At 37.9% G+C, this 21,037-nt stretch overlaps 1 protein-coding gene and 1 long non-coding RNA gene across 3 annotated transcripts in view; one reads left to right on the top strand and one right to left on the bottom strand.

Annotated features, from left to right (window-relative positions):
* Nucleotides 1–16,399, top strand: part of LOC309506429 (uncharacterized protein) — a 152,290-nt gene extending 135,891 nt beyond the window's left edge. Inside the window, exons 2-6 of one of the 2 annotated variants that reach the window (XM_082180374.1) lie at nucleotides 15,103–15,156; nucleotides 15,344–15,408; nucleotides 15,509–15,568; nucleotides 15,652–15,749; nucleotides 15,944–16,399. In XM_082180374.1, the coding sequence (XP_082036500.1) occupies nucleotides 15,103–15,156; nucleotides 15,344–15,408; nucleotides 15,509–15,568; nucleotides 15,652–15,749; nucleotides 15,944–15,975 (309 nt within the window). In that variant the 3' untranslated portion in view covers nucleotides 15,976–16,399. Of the gene's footprint in view, nucleotides 1–15,096; nucleotides 15,157–15,343; nucleotides 15,409–15,508; nucleotides 15,573–15,651; nucleotides 15,750–15,943 lie in introns of those variants that run through there. The other variant, XR_014208733.1, reaches the window with a different exon arrangement.
* Nucleotides 4,960–21,037, bottom strand: part of LOC309506483 — a 30,773-nt gene continuing 14,695 nt past the window's right edge. Inside the window, exon 5 of the long non-coding RNA XR_014208794.1 lies at nucleotides 4,960–4,995. This is a non-coding gene — a long non-coding RNA (uncharacterized lncRNA). The remainder of the gene's footprint in view (nucleotides 4,996–21,037) is intronic.

The raw sequence follows: 21,037 nt of genomic DNA, 5'->3' as shown, positions 1-21,037 counted from the left end.
GAGAGCTCCCGGTCTCCAGACTGGGCGTCTTTAAAGCAGTTGCCCCGCCCACAATCACAGCCGGCGGGACCTCACGTGATCTGTATAGGAAATTAAAAACAGATAGAAATAACCGCACTCAGCAGCAGGTAACCGTGGCCATTTAGCAACGTAACAGGTAAATGGGGTTATAATTATTTTATGCGTTTTAGGAGTTGAAACCATTCTGTGAGTGGGCCTGTTTGGCTTCCAGTTTGTATCCTGCAACAACTTGATCCCAGCATGGCTTGCACCTTCAACACTGCTGTTTTGCTTTAATTCTGTGGTGGTTAATGATTTAGGTTGTATTTATTAATTGTTTAATTATTTTGTTTTCTCTTTTTGTGTTCTCATTTTTCTTTTATTTATTTCTGTCTTTAATATTCGTTTTGCTTTCGTTTAATGCATGTTTTGCATCCTTTAAGGTTGCATTGCATTCAGTAACGCTTGTTTTTCCTTTATTGTTTTCTTATATTCATTTGTTTTGTAATTATGGTGTTTTGTTTTGGCTTCATTCATTTTGCTTTATATTTGGTAACGCCGACTTGGTATTTAATAATCTGTCCTGTTATTTTGTTTTGTTGCAATCAGTAACGTTATTTTTCTTTTCTTGTTTTGGTTGTTTTCTTTGATTTGTTGCAAACAGTAGGGCTTGTTTGCAATTGGTCAGTGTTGCTCTTATTGATTTGTTTTGCCAAATTGATGTTTGGTTTACTGTAATTGATTATTGTTGTTTTTGTGTTTTTGTATTTTGTTGTTCGCTGACATTTCTTTTTGCTGTAACTTTTTTTTTTTTTCTTGTACTGGAGCTGGGGCCTGGAGAGGGCAGGCTGACCCTTCCCGTGTGGTTGTCTCACTGTTCACCAGAGTGGCGTGGAGTTGCCGTGAATCCTTTGGAGGGTGTGAGTGGTTTGGGGCACGTGTGTGGTTATTATCATTATTACTACGGGCATTCTTGAAGCCCGGTGTCAAGCCTGCCGCCCTAGTGGTGAGCCCCAGCTCTTTTGGTTGTGGTGTTTGTTTTTGTTTCTCTTCTCTTGTTTGTTTTGCAGCAGTTGGTGTTGCTTGCTGGGTGAAATCCTCTTGCTGTTACGTGTGATTCATTGAATGAGCCAAATTCTAATTACTTTTGTTTAATAAAGATGTACAAGTTTTATACAAGGTACCCATGCCTCTTGGTCATTTTCTGAGAACTTGAACCTGTGCCCCTTGGGCTTTTCCCAGAGTTAGTTCTGGGTGGCGTAGTCGTTACCTTTTTGGAATCAGTAATCTAGAAATTTAAGAGCTGCTGTGATCCCTCTAATTGCCACACGTGCGTGAGACTGTCATCAATCATAAGTCACGATTATGAAAGTTATGAGGTTATTAAATGTCTTTCTATGTTTGTTTTTCTATCGTCGACGTCAACTTCTCATATTTTTTTTAATTAATGTCTAAAAATATAAAAAGAAGGATAACCCAAAAAAGGCCCGAGGCCCGGCCCGCATGTGAACTATGACGTGAAAATTGGCCCGAAGCCCGGCCCTAGGGGCGTAAAAAAGTCGGGGCCCGTCGGGCTGAAATGCAGGGCTCTAATCAGATTGAGTATCAAAATGCTCTCAAAGCTGCAAAAGTGCCATATTATTCTACGATTATTAGTAGCAGCATATCTAATCCCCGTGTTCTGTTTAGAACAGTCAATAATCTAATTAAACCTCCTAGTGACTTTAACTGTTCCACCATTGAGCAGTGTAATGCATTTCTCAATTATTTTTCAATTAAAATTGAGAATATCTATAACGCTATTACCTGTGAGGATGCTCCTGAGCTTGTTGAGGTGCATCATCCTAATCTCTCTGGTCTTGTTTTTTCAAGTTTCAGTGCTGTTGACTTTGATTTGATTTCTAAACTTGTCTTGTCAATGACCTCTACTACTTGCATACTTGATCCACTCCCTACGACTGTTTTAAAAAATTGTCTGCCTGTCATTTTACCCCACATCACTACTATTGAAAATGCCTCACTCATTACAGGGAATGTCTCTTCTGCTCTAAAAATGGCTGCAGTTACGCCAGTTCTTAAAAAAGCTGGTAGTGATATCCACAGACATGTATAGAAAGGCTAGATGGCTCAAGGCGGAGTCAGCTGTGTCGTCACTTGGCGGCCATCTTAGGTCAGGAGACTGCGCTGCTGCTCCCTGCTGCTGTGGACGGAAGGTGAGTGACATACGCCAACTAAAATGTTCGTAACTTGCTGAATTCTTGACGGATTTACAAACGGTTTGGTTTATTACAAACCTTATTAACGTGGCTATGATTTGTGCTGATGCCGATGTTTATGTGTATAATTTTTCACAAGTATGCAGTTAAATAGCCGCATCCCTGACGTTTATGACACACCAAGCCGTTTGAAAATCGGTTGAAAATTGAGCAAAATATAGTTATTTCAGCACTACATGCACAATAGACTTTAATGTTATAACTGGACGAGCGGTCCTGTCCTAAGATGGCCGCCGTGTGACGTCGTCGGGTCCCATTGGCTCTCAGCGCCGGTAAGCTATCTAGCCTTTCTATACATGTCTATGGTGATATCACTGACATCTCAAATTATCGACCCATTTCTAATTTACCTTTCCTGGCAAAATTGCTTGAGCGTGTGGTTGTTGGGCAACTCCATACTCATCTCCGTACGAATAGCCTATTAGAAAGATTTCAATCCGGGTTTAGATCTGGACACAGTACAGAGACTGCTCTGGTCAGGGTTCTGAATGACCTCCTCGTTATAGCTGACTCTGGGACTTGTGGCATTTTGGTCATGTTAGACCTTACTGCTGCATTCGATACCATATGTCACAGTATATTATTGGACAGATTGCAAAAGTGGACCGGTCTGTCTGGAACGGTGTTAAACTGGTTTGAATCTTACCTCTCAGGTCGTTCACAATTTGTCTACCTGGGTTCAAACAGATCTCAGACTGTTTCTCTGTGTCAGGGTGTCCCTCAGGGGTCAGTCTTGGGTCCTACTTTATTTAGTGTTTATATGTTGCCTCTCGGGCAGATCATTCAGAGATATGGCCTGAGCTATAACTGCTATGCAGACGACACCCAGATTTATATCAGCTCTCAGCCTGATCTTAATTTTTCCTTTTCAAACCTGTCTGACTGTTTGCTGGAAATTAAAGGGTGGATGAAACTCAACTTGCTTAAACTAAACTGCTCCAAAACTGAAGTCTTATTAATTGGCACTCCTTTGAATGTCAGTATGTAAGGATTTTAGAATCTCAGTATACAACTCCCAATTGTCCCCTTCTGGCCAGGTTCGTAACTTGGGCGTTATTTTTGATGCCCAGCTAACTTTTAATTCTCATTTTAGAAACATAACAAAGGTTGCTTTTTTCCATCTGAGGAACATTGCGCGCATCAGACCGTTTTTCTCTAGGCCTGATGCAGAGAAGCTTATCCATGCCTTCATCACGTCAAGGCTTGATTATTGTAACTCTCTCTTTGCGGGTTCACCAGCAAACTCTATTAAGAGGTTGCAATATATACAGAACTCTGCCGCACGTGTTTTGACTCACACTTCATCACGCCATTACATTACACCTGTGCTCCAGCAACTGTATTGGCTTCCAGTTCAGTCACGTATTGATTTTAAAGTTCTGATTTTAACTTATAAAGCAGTACATGGGCTGGCTCCAGATTACATCTGTGATTTGGTTACTCCATCCATTCCTGCTCGCTCTCTCCGCTCTGCTGGCTCTCTCTCTCTGTTTCAGCCTCGTTGCAAATTAAAAACTATGGGGGGAAGGGCCTTTTCCTGTAATGCGCCAAAGTTATGGAATACATTACCTGTGTCTATCAGGGATGCTGCTTCTGTGGATTGTTTTAAGAGACTTAAGACATATCTTTTTAGTCAAGCTTTTAATTTATAAATTGTGTATTTTTTTATACTTGTTTTTTTTTTTTTTTTTTACTGCAATGTTTGATTGTTTGACTTTTGTTTTGTATGCTGTAGCGCTTTGAGAATGTGAAAGGCGCATTATAAATAAAATGTATTATTATTATTAATTATTATTATTATTATTGATTTGGACTTAAAAAACAATGGTAACCATAACCAATGAAGTCCATTGTTAGAAGAAAAATCCAGAAATGTTTTCCTCAAAAAACATAATTTCTCTCCCACTGAGGAAAGAAAGACATGGATATCTTGGATGGCATTGGGGTGAGGAAATTATTAGGAAATGTTCATTTTGAGGTGCAGGGTTAATGCAATGCATATATTTTTCAAGTAGTGCAATTCAACAAGCTTTTTTGTTTCAAAAACATGCCATTATTTTACTTCCATAAAGATGGACAATTTGGTCTCTAAAGTTTGTTTCACACTATAAACTGCTTTGATTTGGAGTGAGAGATACAGGGGGAGTGGCTTTATTGTATCAGATACATGTCACTGCACTGATTGGTCCAGTTTTGGTCTGCGATCTCTAACCCAGAATAAAACCTGCTCCGGAGCAGCTTAGCCGTGTAGCGTAAGTTACCATGATGATGAACACAACTAAAACCCAATCCTCTTTCCTGAGCCCTAAAAAGCCAGTTTGCTCAAACTAATGTCGAACTTTACCTGTTAGCAAATGAAGCCGGCTTTGTGCAACAGGCCACAGGACGATTTTATTGTTTTACTAGAGACAAAGAACTGCCTTACACTGACAGCTAAATGACAAGTCAGAAAGTTAGAACTCAAAACCAACTTCCACAAAACTAACGTCACAGATCTAAAGTTTATTTCACTATACGTCTGCTTTATCTGAATCTCACAGTTTATATAATTATTGGATCTGTAGAAACCTTTTACTTACAAAATCACACATTGTCAGTGAAATGGTCATTTTATTTGTTGTTACTGTACAGAGTTATTGTACAGATATATGTTATTATATGCATCTGTTTATGTAATAACAAACTTTATGTAACTAAAACAAAAGTAAAATAAAAAAACCTAATCAAATTCAGGGAACTGTTTCATATATTAACAAATAACAGATTGTTGTTGTTTTTCTACATTTGTTTCCAGTCTCTTTTAATTTTGGTATTTCTTTGAGTAAGCGTTCCATCAAAATCATTTTCAATAATTTTATTTCTTGTTCTCTAACATATAAAACACAAATCTTGCGGCATTTTACAGCAACACTAGTTCATTAGTTAACTAACTACACATTTACTTTATGTGAATCTAACAAAACATTTGCTCACTGTGACACAGAACAATGCTTTCTAATATGAGTCCATAGATTATGTGATTGGGTGAAACTCTTCTCACACTGAGTACAGTAGTACGGCTTCTCTCCAGTATGAACTCGCTCGTGTGATTTCAGGTTTCCAGACCGAGAGAAACTCTTGTCACAATATGAGCACTTGTAAGGTTTTTCTCCAGTATGAATTCTTTGGTGCTGTTTCAGATGCTCAGCTGTAGTAAAGCTCTTCCCACAGTCAAAGCACATATAATCTCTCACTTCATTGTGTGTTTTCTTGTGCAGTTTAAATCCTTCCAGCCTTGAAAAACTCTTTCCACAGAGAGAACATACATAAGGCTTCTCATCTGAATGAACTATCAGGTGATCTTTTAGTTTTGATAATGAAATAAAATCTTTACCACACTGATCACAGTTAAATGGTTTTTCTCCAGAGTGAGTACGCAGATGAACACTGAGATTTGATGCATGAGAAAAACTCTTTCCACACTGAGTACATGTATACGGTTTCTCTCCAGTGTGAATTCTCATGTGTGTGTTAAGGTTTCCTTTCTCTGTGAAACTCTTTCCACACTGAGTGCAGGTGTGCGTCTTTTTGGCTTTTGTTCTTTGAATTGTAAAGTTACGATGTTCCTCCTCCACTTCATTCAGTTCTTGTCTTTGCTCTTTCACTCTCACCTGGTCTAAAATACACAGAAATAAAGTTAGAATCAGTTCAAGTGAACCCTGATTTAATAGCAGAAAGCAACAGAGATCAGATCTTTCACTCTTTGTTGTCACTCACTTGTTAATATAGTAAAAATATGTTTGACAACTGCTATATACAAGGTTATGATCATTCAGATGCATTTCTCCATCATTTGTCATCCATATACTGTTTATTAATTCACATCCACCAAAGCAGTCAACAATGAAGAATCAAGAATGGACACCAACCTATTTGTTCCTCAGTATCTTCATGTTTTATTCTGGATGGTTCTGGATCACTCATGTCTTCAATCTCCTCTTTAATAAACTCCATCTTTAACAGTCACACAGATTTCAGCTGCTACTCCTGGAGTTTGTCCTTCTCTTGTAGGATGATGGGAATATTCCCAGTATTTATTGGTGAATTGTTGTGGGAGGGGCTTCACTGCAGGTGTGAACTGTGATCACTGTGTTTTTATCCAATCTGCATTTAAAAAGTACAGAGTCATCATGTTAAACTGCTGCTGAAAAGCCTCTTTGTCTCCAAAAGTTCCCTGTTTTCAGCTCATTCATTATGGTGATGTCTGAGATCTTCTGTAAATTGGCACATTAAACTCATTTTATTGGTGTCAACAGACTGAAACAAACTACAGCATCATTACCTTTAACTTCAGCTCTTGTCTTTGCTCTTTCACCTCCATCTGGTCTGAAACATTAAAACATTAAATTGTTAGAATGAGTTCAAGGAGGATAAATGTGAATTTTCAAGTGAACCCTGATTTAATAACAGAAAACAAGTGAGATCTGTTTATCAAATATTATATTTTTGATGTACCAAAGGTTAATTTTGTAATCCTCTTAATAGTCAAAATGTGAACGACAACTACTGTACAAGATTATGATCTAAGTGCATTTATATTCCTAAATTATTTGCCAATATTTCACAGCTCTTATGATTGGCATCAAATAATATAGCCTATTAAGCATAACTCATTAAAAAAAAATCATAAAATCAGCCATTATTATTTTTAACGTTGAAAATGATGTTGTGTAAAAGGTAACTATAGAATTAAACAAGAGAATCTGGTTATTCAGATAATAGGATAAATGTTTTGTCTTTGAACTTTCATTATACAAATCAAAATTACACAGTGAATGTTATCAAAAAATGTCTTCTAAATACACTGTAACAACAATGACTTTGTGTTGGGGAATTAATTGGCTCAAATTAGCGGTAATATTCATCAATGTGAATATGCATCTGTTGCTTCCATAAATTAATTTATTCAAAATAGGGAATAGGTCAAAACCTCGGCTTGTATCAGCGATTACACAATTACTTGTAATAATCACTGATAGAGACGGGTAGAATTTACTCAATTAGGGGGAAGTTGAGGTAGAAGTTGAAGAATGTTCATTTATCATGCAGACGGGCCGTCCGGCGGACAGAATGTATAATTTATGAACAGAAATCGGGCGTCTTTAACACTGATAGATAACACTTTCTTGTGGCCACAAAGAAGATAATTATCTTCGTGTTTTAGACAATTTTAGGTTTCTTTTAAGAATAAAACCAATCGTAGAGCTTATAAGGTAAAATCTGCACTCCTCAGGGACTCAGAATTTGAAACAAACAGGCAAACTTAATTCAAATGATTTAACAAAGTTTATTTAAACAAGCTAGCGATTACACAATTACTTTAAATCACGCAGGAGTAAAAATGCATAAACAAAACAGGCAATATAACGATCGTAATACAGAAATACAACAAAATAAAAAGGTTTGAGAGAGAGGAAGGGAGAGAGATTGAGAGAGAGAGAGAGAGAGAGAGAGAGAGAGAGAGAGAGAGAGAGAATCAGCGAGAGGAAACTAATAGTGGAGATAAGAATGATTTTAGGTGTGCGTGTGAGATGTTGAGAGGATAGCGTTTGTAAGGAGAGATGGGTTTGCCGGCGGCTCCGTGAGCATGTGGTAGTGTGTTTGTCTCGGCACACGTGGGTGAGAGTATGTGTGTGCGTGAATGTGTATGTTTGTGTGTGTGGAGGAGAATTTAGAGAGAGAGATAGAAACAGTTTTAGTCATTCACCACAAAACCCCAACGTTTCTTAGTAATATTTAGACAACTTTAAACAGCATTTCCTTCAGATGGCAAATTTAAAAGATCTACGTTACTCTGTTTGGAAGATCGGCCTTCTGTGTGTGTCCGTCTGTGTTGGGTAAAGGCAGAGCCATATAGAGAGAGAGTTGCGACAACGGAAGTTCAAAATTCTTAGTTGTCACGTGATTCGCGTAGACCTCAGATAGTTCCAGGAAGTGCTTCGGAATCAACTAGCATGCTTTAAAACACAAGTTTATTTGATTCAGATAATATGATCATATACAATCTTATTCTTTAAACGTCTTATCTTTTAAAACTGCATCACAAACGGTCTGTTCTACCGCGCTGCTGTTACTTCCGGGAACTATTGAAAGGCTCTACGAGCCGCCATTGCTGTAAAAAAAGCGTTCCATTGTAGTCAATGGAGTTGTCGCAACTCTCTCTATATGGCTCTGGGTAAAGGCACCTGGATCACGTGGTCACAGCGTTCTGGTTGCTATGGCGACTTGAAGCGAGCGAAGACTCAGCAAAGATTATCTTAGCCTTAAGTTGGTTTCGTGGGTTGGTTTCAGCAGACTATCAACTTAGGTAATAGTAGAATCCGTGTATCATTCGTTCAGTCGTTTTTTTATTTGATATTGAAAGTAGAAAAATGAGAAAACAGTTCCTTTTTCGATTTTTCATTTTTTCCCAAAAAACGAAAAACAAGAATTCAGCTTTAGTTTTCGTTTTTCGTTCTGAGGTAGCAAAATTAATAAACAGCTTGATATTCGATTTCTACACATGGGCGGGAATGAAACGCCCCTTTCCTTTGATTTGTCAGCCGAAGATCAAACTGTCCCGTCATCAGTTCTTCCTCAGTTCTGCACTGTTTTTTTTCAACCAGACTAACGAATGGCTCGAAACAACCCGTACTGGGGAATAGACTAGACAGGTCTTTCTTCTTTGTAGACCAGAGTTCTCAAGTGCCAGGGGTTTGCTATTTTCCGAACTGTAAAGTCACGTTTTTTTTTTTTTGTTTTTTTTTTTTATGTATCATGAACCACGCTGTGTTTTATTCCTAAGTGACTATATAATGCATTTTACTTAAAATAATCTAAATGTTGACTTTCAAAAGTAGGTGCGTCAGAAGGCTATTCACTCTATTTTGGTTAATTTTTGGTGTGCGCCAGAAAGATGTTCAAGTAGTTTGAGACGCAGCGCATCATGTTCTTTTCTTTATTTTTTAAAGGTCATTTGTAGTCATTTTGAATGTACACAAATAAAAATATAAATTTTACTGCTTCGAATGACAGAGTATTAAACGACAGAATATTAAGTTATTCCCCTGCTGAGCAACAAATCCAAGTGATGGCGCTGGCGCATTGCTCGATCACACAACATCTAGGCTATTATCAGTTCACTTCTGGCATTGCTAACTTGACATCGCAGCCTATTCATTATTAAAATAAAACACAGTCAACCAAATATATAAAAAATTATTCTGCTTAATTTAATTGGTCATTTGTACAATATAAAGGCTGTGCTGCACAGTCCTACTTGCTGTTATTCCAAACTCATTTCCCTTGCTGTGAAGATGATGATTTAGCATATACGTGTATATTGGGACTCGACTGAAGTACGAAGCCTTCTTTACATTACTAGTTAGCATCCAAATGTTACATTGCAAATACGGAAACCCAGCTAGCAAAGAGTCGTCTATTAGACGTTGAATAGACGTAAATCTTCAACGTCTAATTACGGTCCGCTGAAGGTTGAAAATGAAAATTGAAAAGACGTCAAATTTGTCCGACTTTTCAACATTGAAAACAGGTCAATGTTCAACATTTACTCGATGCCTATTGACAATGGTCAATTCTCAAGTCCCAACACATTACAGATTTACATTTACATTTGGCAGACGCTTTTATCCAAAGCAACTTACATTGCATTCAAGGTACACATTTTGTCAGTTCTTGCTTTCCCTGGGAAACGAACCCATGACCTTGGCGTTGCTAGCGCCAACACTCTACTGTTTGAGCTACAGGAAAGCTACATTAATATGCCATTAACCTGACATTAACATGCCAAATAACATTTTACATTTAAACAAATAAGAGCGAATAGCTTTATTATACTTAAAACAGCACATTTTAAATAAAATATAGTGCAATAAAACACAGATTTCACATTCCAAAAGCACATTCCAAGAGTCAACACAAAACACAACTTACAATACAAATGTTCACACTTTGCGACCTCCACCTCCAACTCTCCCGGGAGCATGTTTAAGTGTCTCAGCCATAGCAGCAGCTGATTTCAACTTCTGTGGCAGTTTTACTCCACTTCACTTTAATGGTGCATTACTGCCGCCAGCTGGGGTGTGGTAATTCTTTCCAAGTATGAATCCTCATTGCACGTACAGTTTTAATGTATTTTTTTATAACTTTGACAGAATATGTAAAACTCTTTAAATTTATTTGAGATAATAATGCACATGGTTTGGTAATTTGTTTTCTCCGTTGTTTTAGCATGTATAACAGACTATCCTAGCTGTCTTAGATTATCAGTTGAAAACACGTAGTCAAACAGTCTTAGTTGAAATCACGTCGTAAACCAGTCCAAGGCGGACCGACTTATTTTCAACCATATTTCAACGTTGAAAGACGGTAATTGTTTACTGGGAACCTTGGACCGAATGAGAGATGCGCGAAAGCAATGTCCGTACAGTTTCAGTTTCAATAAAGGACATAATAGGCTATTATTATAAGTTATTAGGTTAGGCTATATTTTTATTATACGGGCTACTTATTTTTCATTCTTGTTGTTTTCTGAATAGGCTACCATTCATTTAAAGATTTGACATAGGCTACAGTAAGGGGAAGTAAAATACGCATAGACATAGCCTATATGTTATTAATAGTGTTTATAATGTTAATGTTGTATTTTATTTACAGTCTTTTACACTATTTCTGAATAGGCTAATAATAAAATGCGTTTGTTTCCCTCTCAACATGACCGTGCGCTGCGCACAAGCGCACATCTTTGAGATATAAATTAATAAAGTTTAATAAAACACAAGGCCTACATCATAAAACTCAGAAGAGTATGTATTTTAATATCTCTGTTGTTCTCTGTTCTCCGGTTGTTAGATAGTCAGTCTGAATGACGTTCATGCGTTTACGTTAAAATAGGCCTATTATATAGTCAATGCATTATTCTTTTCTTTTTGTATTAGGCTAGTGTTAAAATATTTAATTTACAACTAATTATATTGATTTATATCTTCATTTATTATAAAAAAAATAAAATAATTACTGGGTGAGGCGACCATGGTAGGCTAACAGCCGTCATTTACCCTGCATACCCAGCTGATGCAAAGCGTAGGTGAATTTATATCTACACAGAAGAAAGCCCTGTCTAGTCTATTCCCCAGTACGGGTTGTGTCGAACCATTCGTTAGTCTGGTTGTTTGATGAAAAAAAGATTAAATGTATTTGCAATAAACGCGTTAAGAATCTGCACAACGGAGGACTCTTATTCTGCAGTGCAGAACTGAGGAAGATCTTCGGCTGACAAATCAGAGGAAAGGGGCGTATCATGTGTACCATGTGTAGAAATCGAATATTCAAGCTGTTTATAATTTTTTCTACCTCAGAACGAAAAACGAAAAATCAAGCTGAATTCATGTTTTTCGTTTTTTTGGAAAAAATGAAAAATCGAAAAAGGAACTGTTTTCTCATTTTTATACTTTCAATATTAAATAAAAAAACGACTGAACGAATGATACACGGATTTAGTAGCTCTAAGAAAAGACTTGGAAATAAAGGAAAATAAAAAGGAAAATAAAAGCGAGCGAAGCTTCCTTGAGGGAAGGAGGCGTGTCGTCTTTCTCTCTCTGGCGGACTGCACTGAGAGGAGAGGGGCGCGAAATTTTAAAGGGCTAAACTCACGCCTCCCTCACGTACGTGGGCCAATCGTCTTTAACAACGTATCGGGCCCACCTCCTGACGTTTTGAGGTCTATACGCCCCCTTTCCGCGGGGTTTTGAAACGATGAATTCGTCCATAACTTAATAACACTGGTATTTAATAAACAATGCATTCTCTGATATTTTGTGTTAAAGATTCAGCATCGTTGGGGTTTGTGGAACACGGCAATACCGCGAATGACAGTTCTAATATCTAAAATCAAGGAGGTACATAATTTCTTGTGATTGTGGGCACCATAGAGTGATTACAGGCCAATAAACTACATAGGCATAATATCTGGGACAGGAAATCATACACACATCAAGAAAATACATTTAAAATATTTTATACAAGGATTTTGGTCGCACGTGGTGGGGCCTGCGTGTGTTTCTGTGTGTGTGTGTGTGTGTGTGTGTGAATGTGTCTTGAAAGTTCACAACCGCACGCTGAACTCTTGTCCCCGGCGCTGCGGGGTGAGGGTTATGTGTGTGCGTTCGTTTGACTCCTTGAATTGATGTACTCAGCAGAGACCACATGTTTTGGCATCTGGTCTTACAACACTGTTTTATTGTTGTGAAGAGTTAATTAGTGTCTACGTGTAAATCAGTGTCCGAGAGACTCCCTGGGGGGGGGGTGCTTTCGGGATCGCTCTCATTGGTCAGCGTTAGGCTCTCCAGGTCATAAACAGACGGTCTTTGTTGATTTAGACGTAAGAGATCATGTAGAGAGAGAGAGTAATCAGTGATTTACACCATTTTTCGGCGCCATTTGGGCTGCACGTCTTGCGCAGAGCAATCTCAAGACAACAGAGGTGTCGTAAATGAGAGTGCTTTGGAATGTCAGAATAGCTTGAGTCAGAGCGAGACAGGGGTTTTTGTAGATTAAATTAAATTAATTAATTTAATTTAATCACCATGCAAACTGGTGATCTGCTCTCCGTTACAACACTGTTAGACTTTTCTGTAATTTCTACAGTTATTTACTTTAAATCCCCCAGTATTATACTGCTATTTCTCTTTACAGTAAATAACTGTGATTCCCATTGCATCATGGGAATTTTCTGTGACGTCTAACACCACATACAGAGACTTACTGTATTTTTTTTTATTTGCTGTATACTACTGTATTTGTCTAACACCACATACAGAGACTTACTGTATTTTTTAAATTTGCTGTATACTACTGTATTTGACATAACGTCCTCTCTGGCTGGCACCATTCCATCGTGCTTTTTATTTCCTAATTTTTGCCTTACACCGCGTGTCTACAACGCTATAATAGCCAGAGGCTGTCTATATTGGACACATTGAAGCGACCGGACCATTAATACAAAACGCAAACCTGTTTGTACCTTGTCAGAAATAGCGCGAGCGCTTGGACTCGGAGTACCGTAACGTTAGGTCAGAAATATAACGGCCGCGGCGCATCACTACACTGTCTGGGATTTGTCGTGTCGCGCCGGGGCATCCAGTGTAATATCAGTGGGGTCTGTCTTTTGTTGGATTGCGCCGTTCGTGTCTGGCCCGGGGAAGAGACGGAATTCACTTCACCGAGAGAGAGATCAGCAAGCAAGGTAAAAAAACAAAAAAACATTCTGTGTGTGTTGACAGGATTGTGCCAAGTTTAACCTATGTTACGTTAACCTAACGTTACTCGTCAACATTCTCGAGGTCGGACATCCAGGACTTTTACTCCCATAATGCACTGCGTGCGCATAGCAATGCGGCGAAGGGTAAAACAAACAAGCGCCTGCCATTAAGCAACACGAAGCGGAAGACAAACGAGCGCCGAGCTCTTTTCCTTTGGTTGCAAATCATGCCGAAAAACCGTTGTGTTGTTGGTTGCACCAACAACAGCGTAAAAAGGAGTGACCTCTCCTTTTATTTGATTCCTAGCGAGGCAACTGATCCAAAAAGTAGAGAGAAACATCAAACTGGAGTGTGACGTACGCAAAAGATCAACATGCATCTAGTTTGCACCTAACGTTAGCTCAATGACCAAACATGATCTGAATTTATTTTCGACACAACACTTGAAATTAAAAGCTAAAAAATTGCAATAAATTTTGTTTATTCAAACATATAGTCCGGAGGAAAAGCATAGCAAATGGTGTTTCTTGCTCTTATTCTAACGTTACACTGCAGTAACACAGTACCTGCAGATGCTGAGCTGTTAAAAAAATGAAAGGATTCCATATTGCAATGAGGTCGTTTACAACAATTGCTACTTGCACCTCGTGAAATAGAATGTTGTCCCCCATATAAAATACATGTTGATTTCGAATGACAAATTTGAAAAACTAGTAGGCTACTTGGGAGGTTAACTGCTACAAAAATGGTAATCCATGTCAAAATACAGATCTTGGAGGTACAAATTGAATCCATAAGGCTTGAGGATACATTAAATGTTTCTGAAAAGAACAGAATATTTTGCTAACAAATATTTTTTTAGCGACAGCTTTCTGTGGTACCTGGTCAATGCAGGCGCTAGGAGACTGTCTATATACTGATAAGACATTATGTAATAGAAGAAGAAGATCTGTATTCATATAACGTTAGCGCCTTTCACTGATATGTAACGTTAGCTAGTCACAAAGCGCTTTACATGAGTGTTTTATTACATTCACTTCTCACCACCGACATACATTCGCATACACATATATCATTCATTATAAATACAAAGTAGTCCGTTAGTATCCATAACTGACATAATCCACAGCAAAACTTCTGTGAATAGATACCTTTTTGATTTGCCTCGGGCTTTGCCTTCGGTTTGTTTTACCCTTCAAACATGGTTGCTATGCAGGTCACATGATTTGTGACGTAACGCCGACCTTGAGAATGGCGGGTAACGAACTTTACCACGGTAAACTGAGCTAACGTTTCATTTTACACACTTTGTTAGATTATTGAATTGTCGAGTTAAAATATGCCAACGAGCAACGCGTTTACATTAACAATAAATGTGAATAAACTACTGTGAAATTCTGTTTTGGTTGTAGATAATGTTGGCCTACTGATGAGAACCTTTATAGTTTTAGCATTAGTTTGCAAACTATAACATATTATAGTTTTTTTAATGGAATTTAATTTACTTCCATTTTTATATGTGCTTAAAGGCAACTGCAACAAAGCGCCAATTCGCGCCAGTGACGTCTAGCAAGATTCCAGAGGTAGGCCATTTGTGATATATTTTGAGATAAGTTTGCTGAAATGATTAGCAATATGTGAAAAGTGCTTTGGAGCCACTGGTGCAGACTAGGTAGCTTACATTATCTTATCAAATCTCTATAAAATTGGCTAACTTTATATCAAATAAGTGACCTTTGCATCATGTCTAACTTTATATTTATTACACAGCAAATGAACCAATCAGATGATGGACCATTGTCTTTGTTCAGTCTCACCAGATTAAATGTATCCAGGTAAGCACTGCAGTAAAACTCTCACTAATTCATTCATACCAAATCTAGCATTCTAAACAACTTTAGATTATATTTTTGCATTATTTTGATATTTTATTAGGCAGAAGACTCTACCATTGCAGTCCCACCTAACCAGGAAGGTCCTAATATCAGCGCACAGGTGGGTTAACTACTGTAGGAAGGAGAACGATCATCACACAGTGATTTCTTGCATGTGTCTTACGGTGTATTTGTCTCAAACAGGAACCCCTTCACTGCAGACAAGCTGAAATGGGCTAAAATCATCGATTTCAGTCTTTCTTTCTATGGATCTCAGCATTTTTGGACAGAATTTAGGATTTGTAAGTATTAAAATTTAATCTGGCATAATTTAATTTAGTTATTTTGTATGCTATTTATTGACAAAAGCTGTTTAAAAATATATATTCTTAAATTTTTGTGAAAATAATAATAAAAATTAACAAAAAAGGAGGTTAAAAATAATGTGACACTAATATTCTCTCTCTCTCTCTCTCTCTCTCTCTCTCTCATATAGTGTTGGAACCGGGATCTCCTCTGAAGGACTGAGTACATTAGTGTTTGTGGACACGCACACAGACCAGGGAACATTCTGATGTTGTCAGTCAAGTTCTGAACAGGAACCAATCTTTGGAGAAGTTCATTTATTCGCAAAGGTGGACAAAAACATTGTGTTGGCTTTTTAAAGATTATTTTGATGATGACTTTTACTCCTATGCTGTAGAAAAGATGGAGGAGTAGACAGTCGGACATTGATAATAATAAGAAATGTTTCTTGAGCATCAAAGAGACTTCTTTCAAAAACATTAAGACACTTAAATACTTCTTTTGGCCACCAGTGTACATGAATTCAACACATTTTTGGAAATAAGTGAAATTATTTTTAAGGTGGGGTTATGTGTCATGTATTGTGAAAAGAACTGTGTTTTGTCCTGTGTTGGACATTTCCTTTTTGACTGCTTAAAATATATATTTATATTCTGCAGTTTTATGAATGTAATGGTTGATATTTCATTATGATACTTGTAAGCTAAACAACCAATGACTCTAATGATGTTTTGTTTATGATTTTATGTATGTTTTTAAAAATGTGTGCAGTGAAGGACAGCACATAATGTGTTAATTTAACATGTTTACACATCTTTGTGCTAACCTTTCTGACATATTTACTTTCTTAAAATCATTAACACAATGATTGAGTTCAAATTAACACAAAAAAATGTTGTCCCTAAACTCACCCATTAATGTGTAAAAATTTCACACATCATTTCCAGCATTGGCATACTGTTTATTTTGTGATATATATGAAATGTTTTAAATAAAAAAATATATATTTTGTGATAACTTTGTCTAATTGGTTTGTATGTCAGTAGTACTTATGTAGGATAAAAATTAAATTAATCATATATCAAAATTGTGAAATCTAATTTATATTTAGTACAAATAAAAATAATTACAGTAGTGTACTGATTAGCTTCGTTTTTACAGTAATGCACTGTATTACACAATTACAGTACCATGTACTGTAAAACTGAAATATGGTTTGGTACTGTAACTCTTAATTACAGTAACTTACCACATCTGCAGTTTATTGACAGAGGACAGACAATCAACACACACACACACACACACACACACACACACACACACACACACACACACACACACACACACACACACACACACACACGTCTTCAGATTCACTGTCTTTCAGCTGAAGGATGTATGAGAAAAGACATGTTAATTACCGTCCTCCCTAACAGTAACTGCAATTCATCTAATACACAGGTCACACATATGGCTATAAACATACATTAACATCAAAATGAAAGTTAAACCCATTTAAACGACATTTCCACAGACTCAATCCACCAAAATGATATGTGGATTATTATTTTTAACGCGCGTTAATAAAAGTCCAAAAATACATTGAACAGTTGATAGAAAAACGCATACATAACCTTATTCCGGTTTTATGGCACTTCCAAAATATAAACTCAAAACTTCACTTAATTGTAACGAGGCTTCAGCAAAGTGAGGATCCATTTGCAGCTTTATTGTAATCTTGGTAGTGATGTGATGTTCGGCACAGAGGCTCCGAAGCTTGTATCATAAAAACAAAACATCACACATTGAAGCAGTGTATCGGAGCTTGATTCGTTTTGCCATAACCACGTGATCTGTGACGTCCGAAACTTCAGGCTTGTTTGACTTCATGCAGCTCTGCGCAGACCGATCGGTGGCTGACTTGAAGCAGTGCATGGCGGTTAGAAATTTTGTCCGACTTGATACAGCGCCGACGCCACGTGACTGTGACGTATGCCATCAAAGTACCGCGAGAGCGATTCGAGAGTAGCCGGAGAACTCAGCCAGCGCAGCTTCTCAAGAGCGGCTGCACTGGGCTGCAGGAGCTCTGATGATGACACAGCTGTTCGACGATGGGCCGGATTCACCGCATGACAATGATCACGTGTGTTTCGTGTTTATTCGAACCGAACACAGTTCCTCTAAGCTCACAAATCAGTTTTTTTTTTATAACAGTAAACACTCTTTTCATGTAGTTGCAATGTTATATTGTGTCATGTTTATCAAATTAAAACTGATTAAAAAACGTAGACTCCACTTCATTGATAGTAGCTTATGTTGAACTTTATTCTTGTATAAACAGACGCTGTATGAAGCAGTACATAAAGAATTGAATGAAAATGTCTCTGAAACATCTGTGTATTCGGCAAATATTGCATTTAATTCACTTCAGCTGTGGTAAAGTATGCAAACACCACGTGAGCGTTCACTACGGGAACCAGAAAGTGTCCGACTTCACGTCTACTCTCGCCTATCGGATACATCCAGCCGCAGCCGATGTCGAACACACCTTTTGTTTCCACACACAGTCACATGACTGCTTCGTATTCAGATTCAAAAATAGCGCGAACCCCTTGAGCAGGTTTCCAGTGTCATGCCCTTCGGTAGTAGTAAATTAAAAAAGAAATAGACTTAGTCCTCACACTGTTGAACAAGTCCTGTTCCTTAATAAAAAAACTTTTATTTATTAAATTACCCACAAAATAAAATGTCAGCTCCCCAGTTCACAAGCACTTTCACTACCCAGTTCACAAGCACTTCACCATTCCACACAATTTTCTTTTATTTTGATTATATATCCCTACATGAGCCTTGCCAATGAACTCGTAGGACTAGGACTGAGGCTAGAGTTTATGTGAATAAGGCTGCATTTGTAGATCAAACAGATTCATAAGAATTGTTTCTGTACAAATGAATTAGTCCCATTTATTACTTTTTTTTCATAAATAAATTCATACAGTTGTTTGTTCATACATTGTATAAGAACTACATCAACACTAACATATGAATTATGAAGATTAATTGTTGTTGCAGAGTAGCACCTCTGTCAACCTTTGTGAATTTTCAGTTCTGTAGGCGGACAAGTATGGACAGTGATTCCGGTGAGAGAATCAGGCACAAGAGAAGTATATCTTGGTCAAACGTCTCTTTAATAACTCTTGTCAGGCAGTAAGTGAAAAGCCACCAGAAAAGGAGATTCAGACAGATCAGGTAAAGGCAAAGGCGGAAGTCATAATATTGTCATAATATTGCCATACTTTCAGAAAGTAACATCAATCTGTTAACCTTTCCTGTAGTATTAAGGAAACATCCGTGTGATGCTGTCATAGACACTGGTAGCTCATATTCCCTGATTCAAGAATCCTTGTGGAGGAGATGGAAAGATGATGATGAGACCTGGAAATCCAGCAGAGGACTATCATTTGCTCTTGCCAATGGCCAAGTACAATGAGCAATAGGGGAAGTCAGTTGGGAATGTATATTGCAAGATAATACATACCCAGTGCGGCTGTTCATTATGAGGAATCAAGACCTATCATTTCCACTCATTCTTGGCCTTGATTTCCTTGTGTCAGTTGGCTTAAAACTTCACTTCAACAGTTCTTCTTATTCATTTCCTGGACAGGAGTCACCACAATCTTTTTCTTGCTATCTCCAACCTGCCAGCATTAACATTCACTGTTCATTATCAACTATACAAGTGTCAGAAAATACCATATCCATCCTCAAGGATTTGGTGAGTCAAGCCGATATTTCTCGCACTGAGAAGAGGCAACTGGAAGGTCTCTTACTGAACTGGCCCACTGATTGCACCGATGACCTAGGACAAACCTCCGTCATCAAACATTAGATTATGACTAGTGATTCCATCCCGGTACGGAAAAGACCATACCCTGTACCAATTAACAAACAAAAGTTCATTGATGAGGAGATTGAGTCGATGTTGAACAAGGGCATAATACGGCCGTCTACTTCACCATGGGCAGCTCCTATAGTCCTAGTACCAAAAAAAGATGGAAGTGTTCTTTTCTGTGTAGATTATCGATTGTTGAACACCAAAACCCCATTAGATGGATTCCCCATGCCTCAAATACAGGACATCTTGGAGTTGATGTACGGAGCCTCAGCATTCAGCACCTTAGATCTTAGGAGTGGATACTGGCAAGTTATGATGGATGACTGCAGCGTCCAGAAGACCGCTTTCATTACCAAAAATAATCAATATGAGTTAATTCGTCTTCCCTTCGGGCTGAAGAGTGCGGGAGCTACCTTCCAAAGACTGATGAACAGAATATTGAAGGATTTACTTGGTAAATGTTGCTTCGAGTATATTGATGACATTGTGGTGTATTCCAAAGACATCCAACAACATATCTAAGATCTTAAGGCGGTGTTCTGTGAAATGGAAGCAGGTGGCTTGACACTAAACCTTAAGAAGTGTAACCTCTGTAAAAAAATCACTGTCTTTTTTAGGACATGTGGTTTCTGAAGAAGGGATCAAAACAGAGGGGACCAAGGTGGAAGCCGTGAAGAACTTTCCCACACCAAGGAACTTAAAGGAAGTTCAACGCTTTCTCTGCCTTCCTGGATGGTATCATCGGTTCATTTCTCGATTTTCAGAGCTTGCTCGTCTTTTACATGCTCTCAAGCGGAAGACTGCGCCGTGGAATTGGACTGATGAGTGCCAAAATGCTTTTGAGGAACTGAAGGATGCTTTGCAAAAGGCCCCAGTTCTTGTACCGCCAGACCTTAGTTGACCATTTAACCCCTCTGGGGTCTGAGCTGTTTTCTGGCCCTGGAGGTGTTCTGACATGCTCTGACATTTGTGCTTATTTCTGTTACTTGTGACATTGTCATGGCTAAAGTCTTATTACACTGTATTTAGCACAAACTCTGCTACAATAATATATCAGCAGCATGTATGTAAAAGTTTGTAGTTTTGAGATAATGACATTTATGCGTGGTTTGTAAAAAAAAAAAAAATTGTCACTGAAATAAGGCCATGAAACCCATACTGTTTATTTCTTCACAAGACTTTTGAAAATTGTATCACGTAGCCTAGAATATTTGCTCCAAAACTATGTGAAAATCACCCTGACTGCTCATTCAGATAAGACAATATATTGATTTAAAATTTCTAAGACGTGTTTTGTGTGAGAAAGCTTTATGCGGGAGGTATGATCATCTCATTAATATGTATGAGTTTTCACACCTGAGAAAGACAAAGACACTCCCCTAACGGCCC

The sequence above is a fragment of the Leuciscus leuciscus genome (genome assembly GCF_965113295.1).
Source record: "Leuciscus leuciscus genome assembly, chromosome: 9".
In the NCBI taxonomy this organism is placed as follows: domain Eukaryota; kingdom Metazoa; phylum Chordata; class Actinopteri; order Cypriniformes; family Leuciscidae; genus Leuciscus; species Leuciscus leuciscus.
This window is presented reverse-complemented; position numbering and strand designations above follow the sequence as displayed.